Source organism: Polypterus senegalus, chromosome 8 (genome assembly GCF_016835505.1).
Source record: "Polypterus senegalus isolate Bchr_013 chromosome 8, ASM1683550v1, whole genome shotgun sequence".
NCBI classification, from domain to species: Eukaryota; Metazoa; Chordata; class Cladistia; order Polypteriformes; family Polypteridae; genus Polypterus; species Polypterus senegalus.
In genome coordinates, this window is record NC_053161.1 from 157839355 (window position 1) to 157854397 (window position 15043).

A 15043-nucleotide genomic window follows, 5' to 3' on the forward strand; every position below is an offset into this window, starting at 1 on the left:
AGCATTTCTGTTTTGTGTATGTGTCAGATGTGGCCCTAAAGAAGGAAAGGTCATCTTTCCTGTGTCTAACAGATTCGTTCCTAAACAGGAAGCTGTCCTGTCTTATGACAGAGGCCTGCATGAATAATCTGCCGTTATAGCAAAACAGCTTTGTCGGTTTCTAACCCTTAGTAACTTGCAAGCACTTAATTTTTCGTTCACAAGTTGACGTTCCTAGGTGTGTTCCCAATGAGTTACAGAGCAGTGCTGCTGGGTTACATTCTATGGCTGATAGAGCTTGAGGCTGGCACACAACTACAGTGCTGTAGTTGTGGGTCTGCAAATCAACGTCGATGGGGAGGTAGCAGGCAGCTGTGCCTCTTTGCTTTTGGGTACTTGTCTTAGTCGCAGTTTCGGCCTATGGAGAGAATTTGCTACCAGGACTCTATCAAGTGTTGAGTTGGTTTGGTTTCTGCTCCTGGCTTGGCTTTTGCACCTCATCAGCTCTCAAAACTTTTAATTTATTGGAAATTATTGAAACTATAAATTTGAATTAAGGAAGGAACTGATCACAGAGTAATTATGTGGTACTGTAAGACACTTAACAATAATAATATAATCAATTGTGCCTTTTGTCAACTATTTAGTTGTAAATAATCTAATAGTCACGCATGTTCTCCTTGGTTTTATGATGAACTCTTACATCAGGAAGTTTTAATATTTAATGTAATTCAGAAAACAAAATGATCAGGTTTTTATTAGCTATGTTTTTGACGTGAAATTTAAAATCTGAATGAGCTTAATGGAATAAATGGTCAATTCTCATTTGTGAGATGTCTTTTAATTTTTATGTAATTTTAAACAAATTTATTTAAATTTCAGTTGAAAAAAAATAGGAGTGTCTCATAAATATGACTTTTTTTTTTTTGTACTGTCTCAATGACTTTGAAGTTAATTTTTGTTATGCGTTTCTACAGATTCACAAGAGACTGGCAACCTCGGCTCAAGCATGTTTAATGAGAGTACTGTTCGGCGTCAACCAGAACAAACATGGCAAGGTGAAAATCTAAAGAAAGTGACATCTCTACCAGGAAGTTTGTTGCTGGCCTCATTCTTTCACTGCTGTGTGCCTGAAGTGATTCAGAGGGAATTAGATTCCATGAACACCGAAAAGGAACAAAATCAGAATTTAGTAGACTTAGATGTGTGCACAGAATCGGAGAACACATCTAAGAATACTTCTCAATGCAAAGATAAGCAGGGTCAAATGGAACAGAAACCATATTGCTGCTCTGAATGTGGAAAACAATTTTCAAGTACACAGTGTCTCCAGATGCACACAAGAGTTCATACTGGGGAGAAGCCATATTCTTGCACTGATTGTGGCACACAGTTCTCCACCAGCAGCAGTCTTGTAACTCACAAAAGGGTTCACACTGGAGAGAAGCCATATTGTTGTTCCAAGTGTGACAAACAATTCTCTTCATTGTATGGTCTTCACAGCCACACACAAACTCACACGGGAGAGAAGTCCTATTGCTGTTCAGAATGTGGCAAACAATTCTCCAGGAGTAGCTACCTCAAGACTCACACAAAAATTCACACTGGAGAGAAGCCTTATGCTTGTACTGAATGCGGCAAACAGTTCTCTAGGAGTAGCCACCTCCAGATCCACACAAGAATACATACTGGAGAAAAGCCGTATTGCTGTTCTGAATGTGGCACACGATTCTCTTCAAGTTATGGTCTTCACAGCCATGCAAGAGTTCATACAGGAGAGAAACCATTTTCATGTTCTGACTGTGGCATACGATTCTCTTCAAAGTATGGTCTTCACAGCCACAGAAAAGTTCATGGTGGAGAGAAACCATATTGCTGTTCTGACTGTGGCAAACGATTCTCTGCTAGTAGCAGTCTTTGGTGCCACCGAAGAATTCACACGGGAGAGAAGCCTCATTGCTGTTCTGACTGTGGTAAACAATTCTCTACAAGTAACAATCTTCAGATTCACAGAAGAATTCACACTGGTGAGAAACCATATTGTTGTTCTGAATGTGGGAAGCGATTCTCACAAATGAATGGTCTTCAAAACCACACGAGACTTCACACTGGGGAAAAGCTTTATTGTTGTTCTGAATGTGGAAAACGATTTTCTAACAGTAGCAAACTTTGGAGTCACACAAGAGTTCATACTGGAGTGAAACCGTACTGCTGTTCTGAGTGTAACAGGAGATTCTCAACCAATGGTCAGCTTCAGATCCACATACGAATTCACACTGGAGAGAAGCCTTATGGCTGTTCTCAATGTGAAAAACGATTCTCCACTAATAGCAGTCTTCAGAAACACATAAGAATCCATACTGGAGAAAAGCCGTATTGCTGCTCTCACTGTGGCAAACGATTTTCTGACAGGGGTGGTTTACGCCAACATGCGAAAATTCACACAGGAGAGAAGCCGCACTGCTGCTCTGATTGTGGAAAACATTTTTTACACAAAAGCCATCTTCAAAACCATATGCGAATTCATACGGGTGAGAAAAGAACAAAGAAAAAAGAAGTGGCGTTAACAGAACCTTGTAAAGAATAGGTGAAGTCGCAGAAAATTTCCAATAAGTAGTGTTATAACACACACAGGCAAGAAATGTACAACGGCAAATAATACCTTGAGACACCTCACAGTAACCTAGAGGATCCAAGTATAAATATTGAAAGATAATGAAGGATGTTTTTGTCAATGACAGTTTAACAAAAACCTAGAACTTCAAGGGAGGAGAAAATTTAAGATTGAAAAAATCTCAAGAATATCATAAGTGAAAGTCCATAGAACACATCAGAGTAGAATGGATGGTCAGACATCATAAACCCCCATTGGTAGAAAAAACAGTAGCCTGTGGTAATGGCAAATAAAATTAGAATTGATGAAGAAAGCTGCTGCTACCTGAAAGGCATCTGAGCCAGATGGCGTCCACAACCTGAAGGTACTAACATTCCTACACCAGAATCCTGCACACGTGTGACTTAAACCTTCTTAATAATAATTAAGTAATTGTTTGCATTTATATAGCGCTTTTCTCACTACTCAAAGCACTCAGCAAATGCAGGTTAAGGGCCTTGCTCAAGGGCCCAACAGAGCAGAGTCCCTTTTGGCATTTACGGGATTCAAACCGGCAACTTTACGATTGCCAGTGCAGATCCCTAGCCTGAGAGCCACCACTTCTTATCTGTTATCATCCCATGTAAGCTGTGAGAAAGGACAAAGGGAACAATGCAGTCACAATGCAAAACCCTATCTGCAAATGTAAGAGAATAAAAGATGAAGCAACACAAGAAATGTCATCACTAGGCCGTGAAGCACACGTGTCAAGTCAGAGCACAAAGGCAAATGAAGAGGTAGCCCCAACAGAAACTTCCTTTGTGTTTCATATGTAGCAAATGACTTTCCAATGAAAACTGCCTTGAGTGCAACACACTTGACCCAGGACAGGCGCCATGTTGCCGTTGTGAATGTGACCAACAGTTCTTTGACAGTAATGGTCTTAGGATGCTCTCAGTAAGTTACTTTGGGCCAAAACTCAATTGCACTTCTCAATGCGGTGTCCTGGTTTCACAAATAAGTTGTATTAAAGTCATCCCTGGTTTGTGATTGTTCTGCTATTGTGATCAACTAACTCCATGTATGCATTCTGACGGTTCAGCGTGGGCTAAACTTCATTGTTTTAATCAGGTTTTTCTTGTTCTTCTATTAATCCTGCCCAAAGCTCAGCTACATCAACCATCATTTTATCAAATCAGGCATCAACTCCACAGACGGCATTTCTTTTGGACGTGGTACTGTCAAGGTTCAGGCTTGCTGTGATCTTACAATGGAAGTCACAGAATGGAGGAATATGGAAAATGAAGAGAAAACAAATGGTGATGCTTTTTGTTTATTTCATATTACATAAAAATGTGGACGTTTTCAAAGTGTAATATCAATAACGTCCGTATGTAGCACATGGCAAAAGCATTCAGAACCTCAGCCAGTTCTCTAATTTGCTGAATAGCAGAGCTTACAATGAAGGTTTCTTTTCTTTTCTATATTTCAAAGCACTGAAACTGAAAATGAGTCTTTTTAAAAAAAAAAAAAAATAATTTTTACAAATCATCCCCCACCCATGAGAAAGAAAGTTAGTCCAGCAGAATAAAACTAACTAAATAATAGTAAAAATATATAAATGAATAAATAGAATTAAAAAGAGTGGAGAGAATCTGCTTTCTCAATTTAAATGGTTATTCGAAATTGTTATTGATCGGATCCTGCCAGGTTTTAAAAAAGTTCAGATCCTGTAAGTGAACATTTGATTTTTTTCCAGTTTCAAATAATATATAATATTTATATATTATTATTAATAATTAATTATTAATATATATTATTATTATAATGTTACCCACTGACTTAAAAGAGGAGAGTTAGGATTCTTCCACATGAGCAAGATAAGTCTGCGTGCCAATAGTGTAGTAAAGGCAATCACAAAATCTCTACTTTAGTCCCCTCTGGAAGTATTTTTATGCTAAAATAATCATTTTGAAGTTCAGCGCTCTTTCAGTTAAATTAGAGAATCTGGCAGTGTTTTTGAATAAGAGTATATTGATAAGCAAGAATTTGAAGGCAATATTTTGAAATGCGATATGAGAACCACTAATAACTGAGACATGATAAATCAGAAATTTTAAGACTAGATAGATAGATAGATAGATAGATACTTTATTAATCCCAAGGGGAAATTCACATAATCCAGTAGCAGTATACTGACACAAAGAAACAATATTAAATTAAACAGTAATAAAAATGAAAATAAATAAAAATAAAAAAAGGAGACAATAACTTTGAGTAATGTTAGCATTTACTCCCCCGGGTGGAATTGAAGAGTCACATAGTGTCGGGGAGGAACGATCTCCTCAGTCTGTCAATGGAGCAGGATGGTGACAGCAGTCTGTCACTGAAGCTACTCCTCTGCCTGGAGATGACACTGACTATATTATGAAATGTGAAATAAAACCAAAAAATAATTGAGAAATCTGAAGTGTTTGGAAATACAAAAAAAAAAAAAAAATCAGGTGTCTGTTGTTTTCTGTCCCGTTTGATTATAGTGGCGACCTCTGAACGTGCAATAGCTGTGAACATCTGAAAAGGTTCAGCAAATCAGAGTGGATAGAAAACTGGGAGATGGAAGACACCATTCAGGACTTGTTGGAATTGTAGTTGGTGGGGCAGGTAAGAAGTTCAAAAACCAGTTGAGTTGAGACCTTAAAGCAAAAAAGATTTTAGTCCAAAAGTTGTAATATTACCTTGGGTTACGTTCCTCAAACTGGCACTCCTGCAAAGTTTGTTTCTAGTAAGCATTAGGTAACACTTGAGACTACATGAGTAATAAAGGCATTTTTGCAGCAGCTAAACTCGTGTGACAAGACCTTAACAAACACTTCTTTGGGTCTTCATGACACTTACAAAGCATCAGTAAAGTGTTTATTCATCTCTGCCAGGCAACCTGCTAACAACTTCACTTTAGGGTGGTCTGTGGTGGCTTAACTGAGAAACGTTTCTCTTGACATTCCATATTTAGTATAAAGTCAAGCAAAATGACACCTTTTATTGAAATAAATATTTCATTGCTTAGCATTGGCTGAAGTTCTTTTATAATGTTTCGAAGTGCTTCAAGATGTGGGTTGTAGGTGACCGGGATAAGCAACTGCAGGAGCTCAGACAAGGTTATACCCCCAAAACAATAGACACTCATATAAGAAGAGCTACTGCCATACCCAGAGACAACCATCTGGAATATAAAAACAAAGACAACAGGAACTGCATCCCCTTGTTGTCACCTACAACTCACATCTTGAAACACTTCAAAAAATTATAAAAGAACTTCAGCCAGTGCTAAACAACAACCAAAAACTGAAAAATGTATTTCATGAACCTCCCCTCCTGGCATACAGACAACCACCAAACCTGCAGCAACTAATTGTCTGAAGGTCCCTAAGTGGACCAACAGAAATTGGCACATCTCCCTGCCTACAGAAAAGATGTAAAACGTGTGCCCACATTTATAATACGGACCATATAGTTATACCACACTGCCGACTAGAACCTCACGTAAACGGATCATTTTCCTGCAGTTCATCTAATGTGGTCTACCTCATTCTCTGCATGAAATGTCCTGACATTGCACCCTAATGTGAGAGAAACTGGACAAACACTCCGCCAGAGAATGAATTTCCACAGATTCCACATTAAACATGGCAACACAGATGTTCCTGTAGCGGCCCACTTCAACAGCCATGGGCACTGTGAGAGGGACTTTAAAGTCACAGTGCTCATGGGCAACTTCAAAACACAGCAAGAGAGAAAAGAATAATGGGAAGTCAAACTCATGCTAAAATATAACATTGCAGCAATAGAGACAAGAGTTTTATAACAAAATATGAGGATTGTTTGCATGTCTCAGACTGACGCTGGCAACCTGTCTACAGACCCACATTGTATGGAAAAGCTCATCAGAAACCTCAAAAGACTTTGATGGACAGTTATCTTATCCAAAGATCTTGACCAGACGTTGTTCTCTTCTGTTCTTAAATGAACCTTAGCCTGAAGGGGTCTATTATTTTTTTTACATTTAAGATGTCTCACTTAAAGATTTCCCAATGTTGTTTCTTGTCCTAGTGTGTGGATATAAACACAGGGAAACTCCAGTTTCTGCATTACATCTTGCATGAAGAAGGGGGTCTGAGTTGCCTCGAAAGCTTGCATATTTGTAATCTTTTTAGTTTAGCCAATAAAAGTTGTCATTTTACTTGACATCTCACTACATTCATAATGGCTAAAACAGTACAACACCCTAGTACTACATATTGAGTATGGAAAATGTGGCTCCTTCATATTAACAAGTAATTTTACCCGCATGTCAATATGCCACACAGCACAGACACCTACTGAAGAGTAATGAAGACCTAAAGAAGCCTTTGGTGAGGTCTTGTTGAATCCGAGTAAAAGAGGAATGGTAGCAGAGTTAAAGATGCAAAGATTTGCACTGGGTGTGACGAGGATGGATAGGATTAGAAATGAGAGGGTTGCCCTACGGTGGGCTGGCGCCCTGCCTGGGGTTTCTTTCCTGCCTTGCACCCTGTGTTGGCTGGGACTGGCTCCAGCAGACCCCCGTGACCCTGTAGTTTAGGAGATATGGAAGAAGATGATCCACTGTGGAACCCCTAACGGGAGAAGCCGAAAGAAGAAGATGCATTTGTGCAGTTCCTAACCTAAAGTGCTACCAAGCATCTAATATTCAGAAACCATATTGTTTTGGGAGGACAGAATATGTTGCTTGACCGTCAATGGGTAAACAATTTGGCCTTGGTCAGGTTCAGCTTGTCCCAAAACGTTGGTGACAATCCAACAAAACAGAACGCACAATGGCAGGCCAGAATAACTGATTACCACAACTGAAACAAGTGCTCCAAAATCGTAACCGATAGCACAAGTCAACTCAGGGAAGTCCGGAACGAAGCAGCACGATTTCAGTGTTTGTGTTTTTGGCCTTCACAAAGATTTTCAGCCACAGGAATATTTTGTTAGTTAGATGATGATAAGTAAAATAAAATGCTAAAATAATTTTTCTTTACTTAAAGATTTTTTTTTTTTTTGAATGTACAGGTCCTATTTTTAAGTATCACTGTATACAGCAGTGCTTCTCAATTATTTTCTGTCATGCCCCTCCTAGGAAGAAGAAAACATCTCGCGCGACTATAAATAGTATCATTTGTCTATGAAATTGTTATAAGTACACCTCTGCATAACACTGTATCCTTATTAACGTCCATCCATCCATCCATTTTCCAACCCGCTGAATCCGAATACAGGGTCACGGGGGTCTGCTGGAGCCAATCCCAGCCAACACAGGGCACAAGGCAGGAACCAATCCTGGGCAGGGTGCCAACCCACCGCAGGACACACACAAACACGGGCCAATTTAGAATCGCCAATCCACCTAACCTGCATGTCTTTGGATTGTGGGAGGAAACCGGAGCGCACGGAGGAAACCCACGCAGACACGGGGAGAACATGCAAACTCCACGCAGGGAGGACCCGGGAAGTGAACCCGGGTCCCCTAACTGCGAGGCAGCAGCGCTACCACTGCGCCACCGTGCCGCCCCCTTATTAACGTATAAGAGAATAAAAAAAGAAAGAAATATGGACCAATTTACAACAAAGAATAGCTTTATTAAATGTAACAGAAAAGATTTAAAGTGCATTCTAAATTCAAAAAATTTAAAAGAAAAATAAAAAAGCATGTTCCCCGAGGTCAAACGCGCCCCCCTTGACGGAGCCACGCGCCCCACTATTTGAGAAACACTGGTATGCAGCAACACTGCGAAGAATTTTTCACAGTTAGTCACTTTAAATGGTTAACCTTAGAGTTTTAAGTTGTGGCACTTTTATTTATTTGTCAGATTTAAAAAGAGCTTTAAAGTAACCTCACTATGGTAGTGCCACATTCTCACAATGTGTTTATATCTGGGCTGTGTGGTGGTCCGACATGTCTGAGGACTGTGACTCTGAAGGGTTGAGCCTCGTCTGGGAGATACAAGATGGCCTACGGAAAAGTGACCCGATCCCGCGATGTTCCAAAGGGTGTACATGAGCAGGCTGTAACGGGCACAGAGATGTATTGACGCACACTTTCAGCATCTTCTGTAAATGGGAGGACCAAATGTGATCGTTTTACTCTTCGCCCCGTAATGCAGTCGTCTCGGTGGAGGCAGGACACTTCCTCGTGGGCCCCCCTTGTGCAATGAGGTGGTGGAGTATGGTGTGGATGGGTGACGGCATTTCTCTTCTCAATTGTGTTCTTTCTGCCCTTATTTTGAAATCCTTCTGCTACAAAGTGATGCTCCTTGAATTCTCTAAAGTGACAAATGGATTGTTAACTTAGGGAACCGACTTTGTGCCCTGAATTGGGAAGACATTCTGGGTGTGTTGCTGTTTACACATCAAACCTTCTCGCAAGCTGAGGCTCTCTTCTCCATGTGTCCGGTCCCTCTTTTCTACTGTCATAGCCCATAGGAATTGGGTGACGGCAGGGAGGGTCTTTATTCTTTCATCATTGTGGTAGTGTGGTTTTATATTCTAAAATTGTTTTGAAAATAGTTAATTTTGTACTAGTTGTATTCTCTCAATAAAAATTTGGATCACAAAGAGTAACCACTTTCCATTCGTAACAGGCACTGGTTACACAGTTGTTTTATTGTCATTTTTAGGGTAATGTTTGTCATTCATTTTTGTATATTTCTGACTGCACTGCTTGCTCTACTGGTGGTTTTATCATGCGTATGTCTTTCTTTGATTTTTGTATGGTTTTAGGGTTTTTTTTTGACCGCTCACAAGTTGCAGTTTGTCAATTTCGGCCTAGTTCCAAAAATCTCATACTGCTTGTGTAGCCCATTCTCATCTCTGTAAAACAAGTTGATGCCTGGAACCTCAACCCCATTATCATATCTATACTAATAAAAGGCAAAGCCCTCACTGACTCACTCACTCATCACTAATTCTCCAACTTTCCGTGTAGGTAGAAGGCTGAAATTTGGCAGGCTCATTCCTTACAGCTTACTTACAAAAGTTGGGCAGGTTTCATTTCGAAATTCTACGCCTAATGGTCATAACTGAATCCTACTTACGTACATGTATACGTTCATAGCCTGCAGCTCGGTCGCCGTGTGAGTCAGAGTTGCATCCCCCATCACCACGCCTCCCACGTAATTGACTGCCTGCCCATATAAGGCCGTCCGTCAGCAGCAATCCAAGCTGTGAGAAAACAGTAAAAAGGAGGCGTGTCAGACGTTGTGGTACATTTTCTGATGCAGCTAGACGAAAACAACTTCATGACACTGCTGCCAAATACTCGCAGAAAAATCCACAAGTTAATAGACACGCTGTCGCTAAATACTCGCAGAAAAATCCACACGTTAATAGGCGTGTTGTCGCTAAATACTCGCAGAAAAATCCACACGTTAATAGGCGTGTTTTCGCTAAATACTCGCAGGTGATTCCACAAGTTCATAGAGACACTGTCACTAAATACTCGCAGGCGATTCCACAAGTTCATAGACACTCTGCCGCTAAATACTCGCAGGTAAATCCACAACTTAATACCGGGAATGCCTGTTAAACATCTTGGATTCACGAGTACCGATTTGGGTAGTGAACACTTCGATGAATGAAACCTGTTATCTTTACCACGGTTGACAAACACGGAATGTAACTTGAACACAACACGTCCTCCAAATACAAACCTGATTGAAAGAAATAATGATAATCAAATCCTTGATGACAGCAACACTCATAACAGTGACAAAACAATTACATTGACAATCAGGTTACGTTATTTTCAAAATGTTTCCTTTTCTTTTTCATAACTTCTTTAACACACTACTTCTCCGCTGCGAAGCGCGGGTATTTTGCCAGTAGATTTAATAAACGGCTCATAAAAGCAATTCGACTTAAAGTCAAGCAACTCCTTCCAATTCCAGTTGCATGTCTTGTTTTTTGCAGTACAGAAAATGGCACAGCAGCAAGACAACCTCAAGTGGACAGTCGCCGTCGACCTGACGATATGCAGGTTCAGTTTCAAATTCTTTTTTATTCCCCCGGGTGACATCCGTTTCTTTCAACAGCTTTTCCAAGGTAAACGTAAAGACATTATGGAGAGCAAAAGCCTAATGTATCTTCTGTCCTGCAGGAATGTGTAAACCGTTACAGCACTCGCTCCCATGATCCTCTGCTCAAGGCGTAAAATGATACCGTGTGTGTGTGACGGGATGTGTGAGTTGATATTCACTCTACATTTCACTCAGTGCTGATCTGAAACACGTCTGTATAGTGAATTTTAGGGACGGAGTCTTTGTATTCATGTCACGAATGATCACATAGAAGGATGTGAGCACTTGAGGGTCTTAAGCTGGAACTTAATTTAGCAAAAGTCTTCAGCCCATTAGAAGATTCTTTTTAAAGCTCCTGAAGGTATTTGGGCAGTTAAGTGTGTCTTTGCTTTTGAAAACGTCACACAATTTTAGAATAAAATGCAAAGAAACATCAATACAGTAAAAAGAAGTAAACGGGTTTTAAAACAAGTCCATATTTTATGTAATCTCTCTTGGAATGCAGTGTTGAATTAGTCCGATTTGGCCTCCTACAGTTGAGTTTTTCAAGTTGTCCTCTGGTCAGTTCTTCTTCTTCTTCTTCTTAGCAGGATTTGCCCAAACTCTTCTTTGACCTTTGCAGCTTTTTGAACTCTTGTCACTCCACATGACCCCTACAGCTTCAGTTACGTTGAGGTCAGGGCTCTGAGGTGGCCCTGTTGGTGTTCAGTCTGCACGTTTCTGCCCCATGCTTGTGGTTGTGATCATGTTGTCGATATTTGGAGAGTCCAGCATGATGGCGCAACGGCCACTCTCCACTGTGTTTGCAGCATGTTTAGGGTTGTTGTCATGATGAAAAATGAAACCTGTCCTAAAAGGTTGTTTTTTTAAATTAATTCTTTGAGGGCTGAGAATTTGTTGCAGGCAACTCAGTTTTCTGAAAAACACACAAAGCAATGGCTTCACGTGAAATTCAACGTCAAACGTCTGTTTGCTGTCGGCGCCTGTTCAGTGTTGGTAGGAATGCGTGGCGGGCAGGCTGCCTGGCATGTCTTTGCGTGGCAGTGCGACACAATCTGGTCTGTACCTCTTGTCATTGCAAGTGCCCTTGCCGTAAGTGCATCGGCTACACACGCGTGCTCAGCATCACGATCAGCTGAAGTCGGTACCTCACTTTCGTTTGCAATCCCCATCTTCAGAACCACTGGCGTAGCAATGGATTGTGCAGATCGTGCAAAGCACAAGGACCTACGAGCTTGGGGGACCCACTCGGAGCTGTGTATATATATATATATATATATATATATATATATATATATATATTACTTTTAATGACTTAACTAAAACAGGGGTTTCAGTCTCGATGCAGTGGCTTCAACATTCAATGTCTTGTTACCATGAACTCTGACCTCGATGGCTGACGATGAATTACAGTGGTGCGAAAAACTATTTTCCCCCTTCCTGATTTCTTATTCTTTTGCATGTTTGTCACACAAAATGTTTCTGATCATCAAACACATTTAACCATTAGTCAAATATAACACAAGTAAACACAAAATGCAGTTTTTAAATGATGGTTTTTATTACTTAGGGAGAAAAAAATGCAAACCTACATGGCCCTGTGTGAAAAAGTAATTGCCCCCTGAACCTAATAACTGGTTGGGCCACCCTTAGCAGCAATAACTGCAATCAAGCGTTTGCGATAACTTGCAATGAGTCTTTTACAGCGCTCTGGAGGAATGTTGGCCCACTTATCTTTGCAGAATTGTTGTAATTCAGCTTTATTTGAGGGTTTTCTAGCATGAACCACCTTTTTTTAAGGTCATGCCATAGCATCTCAATTGGATTCAGGTCAGGACTTTGACTAGGCCACTCCAAAGTCTTCATTTTGTTTTTCTTCAGCCATTCAGAGGTGGATTTGCTGGTGTGTTTTGGGTCATTGTCCTGTTGCAGCACCCAAGATCGCTTCAGCTTGAATTGACGAACAGATGGCGGACATTCTCCTTCAGGATTTTTGGTAGACAGTAGAATTCATGGTTCCATCTATCACAGCAAGCCTTCCAGGTCCTGAAGCAGCAAAACAACCCCAGACCATCACACTACCACCACCATATGTTACTGTTGGTATGATGATCTTTTTCTGAAATGCTGTGTTCCTTTGACGCCAGATGTAACGGGACATTTGCCTTCCAAAAAGTTCAACTTTTGTCCCATCAGTCCACAAGGTATTTTCCCAAAAGTCTTGGCAATCATTGAGATGTTTCTTAGCAAAATTGAGATGAGCCCTAATGTTCTTTTTGCTTAACAGTGGTTTGCGTCTTGGAAATCTGCCATGCAGGCCGTTTTTGCCCAGTCTCTTTCTTATGGTGGAGTCGTGAACACTGACCTTAATTGAGGCAAGTGAGGCCTGCAGTTCTTTAGACGTTGTCCTGGGGTCTTTGTGACCTCTCGGATGAGTCGTCTCTGCGCTCTTGGGGTAATTTTGGTCGGCCGGCCACTCCTGGGAAGGTTCACCACTGTTCCATGTTTTTGCCATTTGTAGATAATGGCTCTCACTGTGGTTCACTGGAGTCCCAAAGCTTTAGAAATGGCTTTATAACCTTTACCAGACTGATAGATCTCAATTACTTCTGTTCTCATTTGTTCCTGAATTTCTTTGGATCTTGGCATGATGTCTAGCTTTTGAGGTGCTTTTGGTCTACTTCTCTGTGTCAGGCAGCTCCTATTTAAGTGATTTCTTGATTGAAACAGGTGTGGCAGTAATCAGGCCTGGGGGTGGCTACGGAAATTGAACTCAGGTGTCATACACCACAGTTAGGTTATTTTTTAACAAGGGGGCAATTACTTTTTCACACAGGACCATTTAGGTTTGGATTTTTTTTCTCCCTAAATAATAAAAAACATCATTTAAAAACTGCATTTTGTGTTTACTTGTGTTATATTTGACTAATGGTTAAATGTGTTTGATGATCAGAAACATTTTGTGTGACAAACATGCAAAAGAAGAAGAAATCAGGAAGGGGGCAAATAGTTTTTCACACCACTGTATATGCTGCTGCCGATCTTCTCGCTGAACGCTATAGCACCGACATTTCACCGGCGTTTTCCACTCAATTGTAGTCGTCTAGTGAATGTTTTAAATCGATTTTGTCAATCAAGTCGACTGTTTTCGAAGTACACTGTGCACTGTCGTCTACTTCCAGTGTCGTCTGCACGGCTTACATGTTACTGCTGACTATACCAGTGACTTCTGCTGCGTGTGAACGATCATCCTCACCACAATCTTAAACGAGCGCGCCAGACAACTTGACATGTTAAACATTGTTGAGACATTTGAGAAACAGAAGACACGCAAGTGAGTATTTTAAGGTACCCGCTGTGGAAACCCCTAACGGAAGCAGCCGGAAGAAGAAGAAGTGATATTTTAAGTAATCTGATTTGTGAATTGTCAGTCAGTTCCATTTTTGTAAACTTTAACAATTTAACATATATGTAATCCTTTTTTTGTGTACCTTAGTATGGCTTACTGTGCATTAGTGTCACTTCTGTGAGGATTTGTGAGCGTGGCCACTTTATGATGTCCATTTTCTGGTCGATTGTGTAGTAGTATCCTGTCGGCCGGTGTTGTGGGTTTTAATTTGCTACAAATTTAACTTGTTTCATTTCATAGCACAGAACAGTTTCTAATTTCTAGCTTATGTTACATTTTAATCATCTTTTCTCACAAAGCTGTCTTGGAAAAGTTAAGTGGATCCACATTTTACATATATTTATGTATGACAACTACTACTACTAACACTCGTATATATGACTTGCCTGTGACACACTGTTCTTTCACATAAAAAGTTGTTTTTTTCTATTTTTATTATTATTACATTGTTTTCTTTTCTTATTACAGATTCTTAGTTTTGGTCTTGTGTGTATTATATTAAATCTGTGGGAAACGATTTCTTTGGCTCTGCTTTAAAAAAAAAAAATAGTATTTTTACCAGATATTTCTAGTAAAGGGGCGGCACGGTGGCACAGTGGTAGCGCTGCTTCCTCGCAGTTAGGAGACTTGGGTTCGCTTCCCGGGTCCTCCCTGCGTGGAGTTTGCATGTTCTCCCCGTGTCTGCATGCGTTTCCTCCGGGCACTCCGGTTTCCTCCCACATTCCAAAGACATGCAGGTTAGGTGGATTGGCGATTCTAAATTGGCCCTAGTGTGTGCTTGGTGTTTGTGTGTGTCCTGTGGTTGGTTGGCACCCTGCCCAGGATTGGTTCCTGCCTTGTGCCCTGTGTTGGCTGGGATTGGCTCCAGCAGACCCCCGTGACCCTGTATTCAGATTCAGTGGGTTAGAAAATGGATGGATGTATGGATGGATTTCTAGTAAAGGGAGTGGTGAAGCTTTACCTTCA

At 40.6% G+C, this 15043-nt stretch overlaps 1 protein-coding gene across 3 annotated transcripts in view; it reads left to right on the forward strand.

Moving 5' to 3' along the window:
* LOC120533173 (gastrula zinc finger protein XlCGF57.1-like) overlaps positions 1–3101 on the forward strand; it is a 47518-nt gene extending 44417 nt beyond the window's left edge. For all 3 annotated transcript variants that reach the window (XM_039759903.1, XM_039759902.1, XM_039759904.1), the window contains one exon: positions 957–3101. In XM_039759903.1, the coding sequence (XP_039615837.1) occupies positions 957–2566 (1610 nt within the window). In that variant the 3' untranslated portion in view covers positions 2567–3101. The remainder of the gene's footprint in view (positions 1–956) is intronic.
* The last annotated feature ends 11942 nt before the right edge of the window (positions 3102–15043 follow it).